The 13,956-nt window shown below is 41.9% G+C and overlaps 1 protein-coding gene across 1 annotated transcript in view; it reads left to right on the top strand.

Moving 5' to 3' along the window:
• Positions 1 to 2,028: 2,028 nt before the first annotated feature.
• Positions 2,029 to 13,956, top strand: part of LOC104081115 (4-aminobutyrate aminotransferase, mitochondrial-like) — a gene marked incomplete at its 3' end in the record, with an annotated part of 20,389 nt that continues 8,461 nt past the window's right edge. Inside the window, exons 1-2 of the mRNA XM_009583731.1 lie at positions 2,029 to 2,132; positions 13,580 to 13,677. Of these exons, the coding sequence (XP_009582026.1) occupies positions 2,063 to 2,132; positions 13,580 to 13,677 (168 nt within the window). The remainder of the gene's footprint in view (positions 2,133 to 13,579; positions 13,678 to 13,956) is intronic.

The raw sequence follows: 13,956 nt of genomic DNA, 5'->3' as shown, positions 1-13,956 counted from the left end.
ATCAAGGTGGTTAATCATTGTGAGAGGTGCTGGGCTGATTCACCCTTTAACAGCTTTTTTCCCCACAGTGATAGTCTCACTGACTTGGACATGCATTTTTTTTTTCCTAGAGGATGGTCATGAGGTACGAAATTGATGGTATTGGGATATTTCTTTACGTGTTGATTATGCAAAAGTTAGCACAATTGAAGAAAGCAGCTGAGAGTGAAAAATTTATGAATGAGTTAAATTAATCTTTTCTTACAAGTGAAGTTACTCTTCTGAAAAAAATTAACTAGTTCCCTCTACACTTCTGACCCAAAACCTTATGAAGCTCATCTAGCTTTTTCCAGTGTGCGCACGAATGTTATGCAAGTGTTTGCTCACCTTGGCAGATTTCAAAATACCTTGAATTTTAAATTGAACTCAGAGCAAACTAAGTGAAACCAAGTGCTATGTCGATTGTCTGGGAAGGCACAGGGAATTTTCTTTGTATCTGAGTATTAATAGGTCCGTGAATTAATAAATCTCTGTAGGCAAGGAGTTTTTTGTTTTCTTTTGCCAATTGTGAAAAAGCTCAAGCATGAAGGAAAGCAAATGGTATCATGGCTACAGACAATACAGAAATTAAATTTCTGATATATTAGTGTTGGGTAAGAGATACTTCTTATCATGGTAGCAATAGATCAACTGCTTCGCTGCATCTAGTCATCAACATCTGTTTGCATATTTTATTGATGGCACAGAAGTGGTGTAAGCAGTAAACTATGATCTCTTTCTGCTGGAAGATCAGCTCCATTCTCAGAGCGTGTTTATTAAATAGAGTTCTTCCCAGGAGGTTTACAGGTAATGGTGACATTTCATTTGGACTGCCAGCCTCGGTCCATTGCTACTAGATGGTCTACACCCACTGGGGGTGGAGGGACGTCCAGTGAGGTGAAAAATGCCAGCTTGGTCTCTGTACAGGCAAAAAAGGCCTCTAGTATCCTACATAGAACACAGGGTACCACACTTCTAAGTGTAAAGTTTGAATTTAACCTGTATCCTGGATAATAATTCAATGACTTGTTTTATCTATTTATGACTTCCAGCCAGGCTTTCTGCACAGGTGATCCAGAGTGAAAAAGGAGGCATATTATCATTCATGCTACTTGACTTTATAAGGTCATTTATATTTAACTAGCTGAGGTAGAACCACAGAATGGAAGGGACTTCTGGAGGTCATCTGGTCCAACCCCCTACTTAAGCAGCATCACCTAAAGCGGGCTGCTCAGGACCATGTCCAGTTGGGTTTTGAATATCTCCAAGCATGGTGACTCCACACCCTCTCTGGGCAACCTGTCCAGGGTTTTTCTATGTTTAGATGGAGCTTACTGTATTTCAGTTTGTGCCCATTGCCTCTTACGCAGTCACTGGGCACCACTGGCTCCTTCTTTACTCTCTCCCATCAGGTATTTATTATACATTGATGGGACACAACATGAGCCTTCTTCAAGCTCAACAATCCCAGCTCTCGCAGTCTCTCTTCACAGAGATGTGATTAATCGGTAGAAACTTTTTTTGCAGGAGATTGATTTTCTTTTATTTCCTTGTCAGCTTGTCCTGCTGTTTTTTTGTATTAGATGAGATTTTTCTCATAAACTCAGGTCGAATCAAAATAACAGATTGGCTTGAGAGACTGACTGGAAGCAATTTTTTAAAAGCTCAACGTAGTCCACATACGTTGAAAGTAGAGAAAGTAGAGAAAAAGACCAAGGGAAAATAGATAATAATCTTTACCCCCTGGCCCTGCTAAAGCTGGGAGATACAGATTTAGCCTAGAATTCATTTGCCTCAACAAGACCTAACATCAGACTTGGGTCTCAATCCTGAGACTGCTCTGGACATCAGCAGTAATCCATCAAAGCATGCTTTCAGTTTCTTTGGATTGGAATTAGTGAAAGGGGAAATTGAAATGAATGGCACAGTAATAGGGGCTGCATCCATAGGGACATGAAAAAAGTGTTTGCTTTTCTTTTTTTCAGAACGTGAGCCAGAAAGAAATCTCTCAAGATTGAGTCTTTTTGAGTAAAGAAAAGATAAAATGGCGTCAATGTTGCTTAGTCGACAGCTGACCTGTTGCCTGCAGCAAAACTCCAGGCTGCTTGTATTTGGTAAGTGGTTTTTTTGTATTTTCCTGGTTTGTATTTGGTAAGTGTTCACTTTATGCTGGTGGAGAAAATTCCAGTGTGAACATTGCTGGGGGTTTGTCTGGTGGTGTTGAATCTTTCAAAACTTGAAGAATACGATGTTCTGCATCTTAGATAATGATGCAGTTGTAGTCCCGAAGTGGTCCACAAAGGTGCTGTAGTTTTTTTTGTTGTGGTGTTGTTTTTTTTTTTATTCTGCAAACAAGAACTCATTTAGTTAATAATTTGCACTGTGAACACGCTAGCTGAAACGAAGCTCTTCAGCCCTTGGAACTCCGCTCTTTCAGAGCTACTTTCTGATGCTACGTGGTGCAGAGATGAAACAACCATCCATCAAAATTAGCCTTTTTTTGTTTTTGTGCTATGTGGCGTGACCCTGCCCATCTTCCCTTGTGGGGAGGTTTTGTGTGACTGACGTGAAGAGGTGGCCCTCACTGGAGTTGTGTGTTTCTGCCTGTAGTTAGCTCTAGTGAAATAAAAACCTACCACAGCATCAAGCTACTTTCTCCTAAGCGCATAATGACAAGTTCTTGCTTGGCCCCGGCTTGTAATTTACCATGTGTATGTGTATATTAAGTCTGCAATCTCTGTGAAATAGATATAAAAACCTAAATTTCTGTTGGCTTTGTTGGAAAAAGCAGTGTAGAATGTAAGATCTAGCATCCGTTTCATTTGCTCTTATACTGAGTACAGTATGGCTGAATGGCTGTTTCTGTGACTGAGCAAATACTAATGTTTCTTCTCTCCTCCAGCCCTTCTTCTGCGGTGCCACTGTGCTCCTTCTGCCACTGCCAGGCAAACACAGAACCCTTCCATTTGCTCAAAAACTTAAACGTGATTGATTTCCTTTTAAATAATACACTTTGGGGAGCAACTGACCTTTGGTTAAAGAACACAAAGTCTGGTCTTGTAACTATTGGAAAAGTATTAGGTCAGTGTTTCAATACAGGATGCGCTTCTATTTATGGGAGTGACGCACTGATTATCTGCGCTGTGCAAGAGCAGTGATCGTTCGTCGATAGCGGACAATGGAAAGTGCTTGCAGCAACTAGGCCTTCGTTAGTTGTCAGTCCTTTGAGCTAATCTGTCATCTCCGTATGACTTAATGCTCCCTGTCCCTTCCAGTGTCTTGCACGCTTCTATGCTGCTTCCCAACCGCAAAGACAAATATATTGCAGTTGTGCAAGGTACTTGAGGTCACTGGAGGGCAGATGCGCTAACTCACTCTTCCTTTCCCACCATTGCAGTGAGGGGGTGTAGATCTTCAATAAGAAAGGAAGGCAACTCCAGGCTTCATTAATCCATCCTTGCTTTCAGGAAACTTTTAAGTGTGAAAGCCTGCCAAAATATTGAAAAAATAGAGGTCCTTGGCTGCAGGTTGTATAACAGACCTGTGGCCTTTGGGACTGAATGCTTTGTGTGTGTGTCCAGAGATGAGAAAAGATGGAGCAAGAGGAGAACCCCTCACCAGAAGGAACTGTACCCTGGCAGTTTTTTAGCCTGCAACATTGCTGGCTGACAGAACAGTCAGGAGGCTCTGACGCTTATAGCAAAAACTGGAGCTTCAGGCCATTTTTCTGGTGAGGTTGCAGTGCCACTGATCTCTTCTGGCTTTTAGGGAAATGCTGAGGGCGACATCCAGGAGCTCTCTGCTCTGGAGTGCTCTCCTCTAAGGTATTTTTGAGCACTCAAGTTCAGAGCTTTACAAACTAAAAAAGAGACTTGTATATTACTCCCACAAAAATCCTGCAGTGCCATTTGGTCTGCTAATTTTTTTTCTGTGGATACTGAAATGACAGGGTTTGCAAAGGGGGGCGATGGAGGTGGAGAGGAGGAGAGAATAGATTGCCTCTTGGTAGAAGTCTCTACGTCTGTGGGCTGTCATATTTCAGTTGTGTGTGTGCATTAAGCGCAATAATCCTGTTCAGCTTGAATCTATGATAAATTTATTTACAGAAAGAGATTTTTTCATCCTTGGTTACCTCTGATTTTTAAAGCAAATGTCGGAGTCAGCGTTCTTCTGACCGTAGGCATGAAATAAACTGGTTACTGACAAAAAAGGGGATGTGAAAAGGAAGGATGTTTGGAAATTGGCATTCACTGCAGCAAAGAATTACACGCACATTCGCTGTTGTAAAACATGTGGGAACAAAGATAACTAAGCTTTATATTAATCAAAATATTTCTAGGAACCTTTTCTCTAGTTGTATGTAGGGGGTAGTGTTTAATTCTAATTAAGATGGATTTCAAGCCCTCAATCTTTTAAGGAACATGGGACAAGAGGTAAGCATCTGGTTGGAGAATCTTTTTTACTTAACCATTGCTTGTCGTGTTTCTCATTACTAACACAGTGCTAGCCCATGGCAAGCTAACTAGACAGGGAAAATGAAGATGATCAAAATTTAAGTTGATCAAAATGCAAAAGCTAAGCAAAACATATGAAAGTAATATGTAACTTAAATCTTTCCAAAAAATGTGAAGCCTGTAAGTATTTGGAGTCCTTACGCCTTCCTTAAAAATAAGCCTTAATCAGGTATGTTTTTATTTTCCTTATGTATTCGATCTACTTGATATTTTAGCCTTGAAGATAAAGTTCACTAGAATTTGAAGGATAGCAGAAGAACAACAATAGACTGTGTAGCTAGCCTAATCTTTTTTTACAAAGACTCCTGTGTAGTGCCGTCAGGGCGGTAACAGCCAGGCAAATCCAGGAGAGGCGGGTGATGTTGGAGAGATGATGACATACTTCCATGTTACATCTTAACCTGAATTGAGTTCTTTTGCTACTGTCAGCCCAGTGTGCTGCGAGGTGATCACAACTGATAGTCTGAATGTAGATACTTATTCCGCTTTGTGCCAGCTCTGGTTTTATCGGCTGTGCCACTGTAGTAGGAAAGCTGTTCCTTTTCCATGCTTTGGAGGCAGATGAAGATGCAGTCAGTTGTTAGCTGGTAGGGTAGTACCATAATTACGAGGACAGTCTGGGACTCCAGAGATCTAGGTTCGGTTTCCTACTGATTACCCCAAGGGATTGAATTCATCTTTGAATCTTGAACTGGAAAGCATGCCAAAAGGTCAGTCTCCTGCCTAAGGTAACATCAGTTTGCATTAGTGCATGCCTATGCCCTTCTAGGATGCTGACCTGTTCTTAAAGGCCCCTAGCAGTGCAGCTTCTGCAGCCTTGGCAGGCAATCTGCTGTATTGCTGAACTGACTTTACCTTTAAAACTTTTTTCTAATATTTAACCTAAGTTTCAAAACAGGAAGAAAATTAAATCCTTACTATTTGTCCTGCCCTCAAAGGACCTGGAAGCTGGAACATGTATTTTTTCTTTGCAGCAGCCTTTTACGTATTTGAAACCTATTACCTCCCTGAAGACCTCATACTTTTTTCTCAACTGGGCTAAATACTGTTTCGGTCTCTCCTTTGTAGGCCCAGTTTTATTCCTCCAGATTCTCTGTACTTTTATTGCAGTGCCCTAAATGGACTAACTCTGGCTGGGGCTGTACCTCACCTATCTCAGTCTGTTTCCTATCTCTCTACAGAGTATAGTGATGTTTTATCTCACAGGTGTGCTGCAGTAAAGTCTGAGAGATGTTCATATTAATTATTGACTTGTCCCCATCACAGTTACTGGAAAGAGGTTGGAAAGCCATGAGAAAGATTTACTCTCCGTCCTACTTTTCTCTCTAGTATTAATCCTTGCTGAGACTTTTTACTTTTTTTATTCAGTTTATACATTAGGAGCTTCCCTAGGAAATCAGAGAGAACAACCTGGATATGTGGGATGTGTGGGAGAAGCAAGGATCAGTTCCCTTCACTGGATTGTAGAGAACATAGACTTGATGTCAGCTTCAGCTGGCCATTGGTGGCCATTGATGACTCTGGAGGGCAACCTCTCGCACTGGACTGATGAACCTTTACTTTTCTGTCTGATCAAAAAGCTGAAATATAAAAATGTTCATATGAAAACCTGTTGTTGGAAGGAGGCTCTGCTACAAGGCTAAGTTTGGACTTCGCTTCTCAGTTCCTTGAGTTAATGTAAGGCCTTTAATGTTCCTATCTAATTTTCTTGTTCTTTCTGTGCCACAAAGGGTGGCTGTGGCAGTGCTGGCTGTGTTTTCCCACCTGGGCGTTCCTTGTGGCTGTTCATCTGTAGAGGTGTCCTGAAGAGCTCTCATAGCTGTTACTCTGGCCTGTGCCGCAGATGAGGAAGGATGTTATGATTGATTCAGATCACAAGATCTACAAGAAGACTAGCAGTTGGATGCTCCTGTAACTCTGCTGAGGAGTTGATTTGGGATTATGCTGTGATGGGAAGGGGGAACTGTTCTTACTCTTTCTTATCGGAGCTTCCACTTCTGTACGGCCTGTTTGGTATCGGATTTTTAATTCATCTTTGGAGAATCCTCTTCCAATAAGATCTCCAGTGCGTATGTGGGAGTACTGAAACACAGACAATCTCATGTGGAACAGCTTCTGATCTTACAGCGTAAGCACTCTGTAAATAGCAATCTCAGTTTTCACAATATTATGCAATAGCGATGTTCGTTTTCCAAACATCTCTAGCTAGCCTGGCCTTTTGCCATTCCGTTTCAAGATCTGTTAGTAACAGATTCTACTTGCAACACCTAAAAGAGGACTTGGGGGAAGTCACAGTCCTCCTACTTTTGGCTGTCAGGGCCTCCACGCTCTAAAAATTCTGCCAGGAAGGTGGTTTGATAGACACTGGGGAGTGGAAGTTAGAGGCATGCATGGGAGGTTGCCTTTCTGCACTTGCATAGGGCAGCAGTGCAGTGGCACATGTAACGTGCCTCCTTGGGGACTGGGGAGCTTTCCCTTTACATTCTTTCACAGCAAAACACTTGCATTTGAGAGATCTGGTATGCCAGCATTTATTTTCACCTATCTTCTTTTCTTTTTTTTCCTTGGGGTAGTTCCTTCTCTTAATTACACTGATGTAATTTCAGTGCCTTCACTGGAGTTTCTCCCAGGTACTATCCAGTTGTTGTACACTCGGAACTGTGATTATATGAGTGTTACTTGTAGTCGAACATATCAGAGGTTTAAGCGTTTTCTTTCTGGGCCTGTGTTGAACCTAGCTCTTGTTAGCAGAGATCACTACTTAGCACAGAGACCTGCTAACAGTAGTGCTCTTTGTGACTACATCACAAAATGTTAGAAGGATGTATTTATATTAATTATGTTGCTATAGCAATGTGGTACTGTGTTAAAAATTGCTGAGTGAGACACCTGGTGAGTGATGAGGGCAGCACAGAAAAGAGAAGTTGGAAAATGAGCTTTTCTGTCTGCTAGCAAATGATGACATCCTGTTAGATGACAAGGAAGGATGTGATAATTTGCTGATGTTACTCAAGTGTTTAGAAAGACAATGTGTGTTGCATAGAGCTTTGAGAAGTCTGCAAAAAGCAAGAAAAGTAGAATTTAACTTATTGTACCCACTCTCTTTAAATGGGTTGGGTAGAAAATTCTTTGCAAATCCTTCAGCTGATGTGCTCTCTGATAATTAGGTTCATTAATAGTATATATGTTTGTTTTTTTACTTTTGCCATGATGTGAAGAGGGAAGAGAGGGTGCTGTTCTCAGTCATAGTAGCTAAATGTAATTTAAGAGCTTTCCTAATGCTTTTTCAGAGACGGACACTCTGCTGTAGCCCATTACCTCTACACACTTTCAAGATGAGAGCTGAGGTCATGTTATTTGGTCCTGTTCTTAAGTTAAGCTAATATAACACAAGAAACCCTTTTTCTATGGCAGTTTGATCATAGACCTCAACAGAAAGTCAATGGATTGACTTGGTCCATTGGCTCAAGAGCGTAACTTTAATTAAACATCTAGGTACTGATTTACATACAAGTTATAGTGTAATATGAATTTAAGAATATTAACGTAAATGTTTTTTTTTTTTTTAAATCTGTGAGGATGTTTAGGCCAATAATATATTTTTGTTGAGCTTTCACCTTCTATTTTGAAGAAATTTTAAAATAAAAAAGCCACACAGCCACCAGGCTGTCTGCGAGGAGGAATTAGAGCAGTACAGGTACATCAGTATCAACAGTGACAGGTTATCATGTGCATATGCTGTCGGTCCCATCAGTGACAAAGTCATAATAAACACACACTGTGGAGATTTGTTGGAGAGTTTCAGCTCTCCCATTTGGGGAAATAGGGGTCTCACTTGACCTTTGTGGCATTTTCTGTATTCTAGATCTTTTATTACAAAGGTAATGCTGTTAGTTCACTGAAGGACCAGCCACCAGGGATTCTTAATACTTGAAAATACCTTGCTTGGACGTAGTAAGAATCTCAGTTTTTATCTGCCCCATCTCTGCTGTCTTTTGGAGAGGCAAGTGCAGTGTTCAAAACCAAGACCTGATGTGCAAATGTCTAAACTCATCAGTATCAAATTGGAGTAGCCTGAGTTACAGCGTGACTTGATATTAAAGAGTCAAACAGGAATAATTTGGGCGAAGTTGTAAAGTACATTCAGTACCTTCAAGACAGAAATGCCAGCTGAGCAAAGCACGCTGAGTTTGCTAGGGGATGAAACACCACAGTGAGTGATCTGATTTACTTGCATTTACTTGCATCGCTAGGAGAATGCAATACTGACACTTGGGGTGCGGGGAAGCAAGAGAGAGAGAGCATGGCCTCTGGGCTGAAATCCTCCTCAAGGCAAAACAAAGCGGGTATTGATGCGGCTGTCCGTCACACAGTGTCCAAGTGCTTGGAAAAGCTTTTGCAGGAGAGCGAGCCGCCTCCCGGAGCTGTGCTCTGTGTGCAGGGCCTCAGGCGCCTGGCAGCAAGAGGCAGAACCCGTGCCCTGCGGTTATTCGGGACCCGGAGGGCAGGGTGTTGCGCAGTATCCAGAGCGAAGGATGCCAAAAAGCCGGTGAGTCTTCATGCTGGGGGTGGCCAGACCATCTTTCACCACGGATCTGACGTCTGCGCCTTTTGAGAGTGGTCTGAGCTCCAAGTTTTGCCTGTACAATGAGGGCAGCCTGTGAGACTGTAATGAATCGGGCCGTCTGAAGGGGAGCAGTGCTGTGGCAATACCTCTGTCCGTAAACTCTGCAGCGTTAAGCTGAGCAGGAGTCCTTAGCTAGTAAAAACTGCTGTGCTTCCTTTCATTTTGTTTTCACGAGCATTTGGACAGGTCCCTGAGCGCTGATATAGCATTAGTCTTCGAAGTCTTCAGCACCGTGTGGCAGTAAGACAGTTTGTTTTCTCGCTGTTAAGATGCTCTTAGATGAGGAGAGCTCTTTACGTGTGAGTGCCAGTGGCTTGCACAATCTGCATGTGCCAGTACAAGTCACACCGAGACTGAGCTCTTTGCAGGAGCCAGCTATTTAGATTATCATTAAAATTCCTGATCAGAGTCCCAGTTTACTTGAATAAGAGTAGGGGAAGAAAAGAAAGAGTTAAAAGAGGGGAAGCAGGGGAAGCATGTTTTTGTGTTCTTAAAATTTGTGTTGTTTTGTTTATTTTTAACTAACCCTGTGAATAAGTATGCATATCTGATGAGTAGTGAGTGAAGTGGGCTCTTTGCAATGAATCTGTTGACCTTGCTAGAAATTGTGTGAGTTTGTGCCAATCATTTACGTTATACTCTCAAAGGGAGAAGAGCTTCGTTAAAAAATAAAAAGTTTAAGGATTAACTCCACTTTGGTTTTAACTTTTGCTATCAAAGGCTTTGTTAGTATGTTGAGGTTTTGGGTTTTTGAAGGTTTTGTTCTAACCTGTATTCTTCACGCTCTACCTAAGGGGAAGAAAAAAAATACTTTTCAAAATCCATTGATCTGGTAATACAGGGCATTTTCATTTTATTCATGGCAAGCTGTTCCTTCAAATTCAAACCATAGCGTTTGCCTGAGCCAGGAGGTGGAACGACTCTTTGGCAAGTATAAGGACCAATGAATCGGTATAGCTGCCATTATACTGGTGTTAATAAAATGAGATACTCTGTGGGCTCCTGAAAACAAAGACATAAAATTAAATTTATATCAGTGAATCAGCCTAGAAATCACTTGCTTGTAGAGCCTGATGATGTGTAGCATGCTTTAGGAGATAACAAGCAAATGAAGGGAAACCTGTCAACTTGTGTTGCTCATTTTTTAGATGGCTCTGGTTCGCTGACTTACTGAAAATGATTGTGGTTTGGATAAGCTGCTCCTGAAGCTGTTGTTTAAAAAAATAATGTCTCAGAAGTTGACCAACATTACTAATGTGATAAAAATGATCTTTAAAGCAACTCTTCTTCTGGGAAGACCTCTATGTGTTAGTTTCACTTGACCAATCCTTGCTGTATATGAAAATATGTCTATTGATAGACACGAGCTGTGCCAGCGTGAATTAGTGCAGCACTGCTCGGCTAAGTACTGTTTGTTTTAATCGCTTATATGTGCCCTTAGCAAATATCTAGTTCAACATACCTATGCAAAAGAGGCTGTGGCATAAACAGTAGCAAAAAGACGATGATGAGCTACGAAGCAGGCTGACCAGTTTTGGTCTTTCTTTGTTACACAGCCTGGCTGATGGAAGCAACCTCCTCTTGACTAGGTGTTTACCACCTAACACCTAACTTGATGTTAAACAAGTTAGGACAACAGTAAAATATTCTCCAAATGAATTCCCTGTTGTACAGCTCTGTAAATATGTGTGTTTTCATAGGGGAGACTGTGCCCTTTGCAATATCCAAAACAGAACTTTCTTAGAGAAGTAGTTAAATTTGTGTTTAATTTAGAATCCTCATCTGTTAAAATATTTCACAGATTGTCCTTTAGGGAAGTGGAAGAGGGAAATGTTATCCACACCTCACAGGTGATGGCCAGGAAATCTTTGACTATTGGTCTCAGTTTCAGAGCCTGGTGGTCAGGCATCTTGCATGTTTGCAGGAGTGGCTTAGTTGTTAACAGCGGAGGAAGTCTTTAATCACTGTCCAACAAGTGCATTTTTATGAGAACTCAGTTAAAAAGACTAGGGAAGGCAGTGTGCCTGCATGAGCTGCTGCTCGGGATGGGAGGGCCCTGGGAGCTGGACGGAGGGGACGCGGCAGTGCAGGGTCTCTGGCGGCAGAGCCGTAGGCAGGGCTGGGGAGGAGGAGGAGGAGGACCATGTGTGCGGGTTGTAGTTCACCTGTCTTAAATTCGCAGCTGTGTCAAACGATTCCAAGTGTGCTGCTGGGTCTCCATCTCTTTCCTGTTGCTGCTGACTACCAAAATGTCCTGTGTATTCTGTGCCTCTCGGTGCTTTCCCCTTTTTCATACCAAGTAGCACCCAGAGCCTGGGGGAAGGGAAGGAAGAGGACACAGGAGAAGGAGAAATGTTTGTCGCTGGTTTGTTGCGATCTCCACTGGGGAAAGAGCAGGGTGCACAAAAGGGTTAGTTTCATCTCTTTTCCCCTTTTAGACCTCATAGCATGTCTACTAAATCTGCAGCTTTATTGGCTATGAATTGGTAGCTTTTGATCTTTCATATGCAGTAGCTTTTTTTTTCCAGTGGAGCAGTTGTCATGCAGTCCCCAATTTACATGAATGCTAAACAGAATGACACAAAAATGAAGTGGCGTTGCTGTAACGAAACCTATTAATAGCTTTGCGGAGAGGCACTGACGCATCTCAGATATAACACTTGGAATTAAAGCTGAAGAGAATAATTGTCTTTGCGGACTAAGTTTTCTCAAAATGAGTAGTGAATTTAAGTGCTCCGTTAGAGATGCTTTCAAAGGGCTGTGATTTTTCAGATGAAGTTCCTCAAAACCAGGTTTCCCTGAGACATCTCAACTTGGGCTGACACAAACTGAGGCAAACGTCTCTAATCAATGTTGGAAATGTTGGCCAAATGTGGCCACTACCAAGCAGGATCATAGTATACCTTCTATTTTCCTTGATAAATATTTGTTTTATTCGACAACTCTTGTTTGCAAACAAAAACCATTTTTAGCACGTTTCTGAAATGAAGCTCTGGCGGTGAGAGGTGGTTGTGGGTGGAAGCGCAGGGGGGCGGGTGCTGCCTGGGGTGCCCAGTGGCACTGCTGCACCCGGGTGCTTTTTGTGTGCGGGGGTGCTGGCCTGCCTCCCCGCGCATCTCCCTTTCCGGACCTTGGACGGCTTGGGGTGCCTTGTGTCGTTCAACACGTGGCAGTGCTGCCCCGGCGCAGCACGATGCTGGTGAATGGTAGTTTCAAACTGTGCTGCTGCGCTGCTCCAAACCCCCCCAGGCGGGAGCTGGGATCCTGGCTCCCAGCGGTGAGCGAGGCACTATGAACTGCAACTCAGCTTTTCACTGATGAGAAGGGGAGCTAAGGATCTTCATTTTGGGTTTTCCAAATTGCACCAACTTAAAATGCCTATCACAGACTAAAACAAGTTATGCCCTCATCTTTTGGGTGTTGATCTGGTACAAGTGTGATACCCCTAAGTTAAGCTTATTAAGATTAATTTGTTCATGATAGCATGCTGGTTAAAGGCTTGCAGGTGCTTCACGAGAAAAACATAATTGTTAAGAACATTAGTTTAGTTCAACCCTTAACCACAGCGTACAGAGCAAGCTCTTGCTGGTCACCTTGGTACAGCTCTTGAGTCTGTACTTCCTTTGTTGCAAATGGACAATTCCCATTTTAACCTGTAATCCCCTTAATGGAATATATATATATTTGGAATATATGCTTACCAGAACTCTCTGTCGTATCGACTATGCCTAAACCCTGTATTTTGAAACAGTTACTTCAGAAATGGGAGCAGAGCCTGTTACTGATGAAGCACAGAAGATTTTTGCCTTTTGGTTTCATTAAGATGTCGAATTTATTATGATTCCTCAATTACACACATGGATAAAGAGCAACAAGGTCAGAGGTAGGATCAGAGGAAAGACTCGCTATTTTTGACCCAGATTTCAGAGCTGCAGTGCAAGATGCTAGATTCCTGAGAGATTTTGAATTTATTTTAAACACAGCCACTTACCTTTGAGACACAAATCTTTCCCAGTGTTCTTTGAGCTATTACAGAAAACAGAACAATGTTTTTTACCTGTGGACTCCATCAGGCTTTTCAGTTATTACTGATAGCGAACGAAACCAGCTGTGCATAGAAGTGGGGAATTCACGGCAAAGGACAGACTCAACCACAGAGATGGAAACAGATGTGCTCTTAGTCCTCCTGTACTTTACAGTAGAATTTGTAGGGTTGCCTTGTCATTTCATTTAAACTTTTTTTTAAAGCCACCTCACTGGTATTAGTTTTATTTTAACACTGGTCAAAGATGAGATATTTAGTTCACTTCAGACAGTACAATGTAATTGGTCTCATCTGTCAGGTAAGGTATGGATATTTATTCTGAGAGGAGAGCACAGAAAATATAGTCTGTACTCAGGTTTTCATTATTTCTTGCAGGACACAGATATATCAGTCAAGCTGCAGCTAAAATTGATGTGGATTTTGATTATGATGGACCTCTAATGAAGACAGAAGTTCCTGGACCACGCTCTAGAGTAAGTTCCCTAAGTATAATGGCTTGTATTTTTTTTTTCCTTTAGCTGTGTTTAACTTGCTAGAAAACAAATTTCATTCCAAACTTTAAATCTGATAGGAATAAACATCATTTCACAACAGTCTAGGCCCACTTTTATCAAGATGCTGAGAATGAAAAGCTCATGAATGAAATGCCCCATCTGAGAAAGAGATCTGAATCTCAACTGCCAACTTCCCGTATGAAGTAATTGAAAGCAAAAGAGCATCAGCCTGATGACACATCTCATCAGGCTTGGTTA

This window comes from Fulmarus glacialis, unplaced genomic scaffold, assembly GCF_000690835.1.
Source record: "Fulmarus glacialis isolate BGI_N327 unplaced genomic scaffold, ASM69083v1 scaffold16028, whole genome shotgun sequence".
NCBI classification, from domain to species: Eukaryota; Metazoa; Chordata; class Aves; order Procellariiformes; family Procellariidae; genus Fulmarus; species Fulmarus glacialis.
The sequence above is the reverse complement of the archived record's forward strand: the minus strand, read 5'-3'. Positions and strand labels throughout refer to the sequence as shown.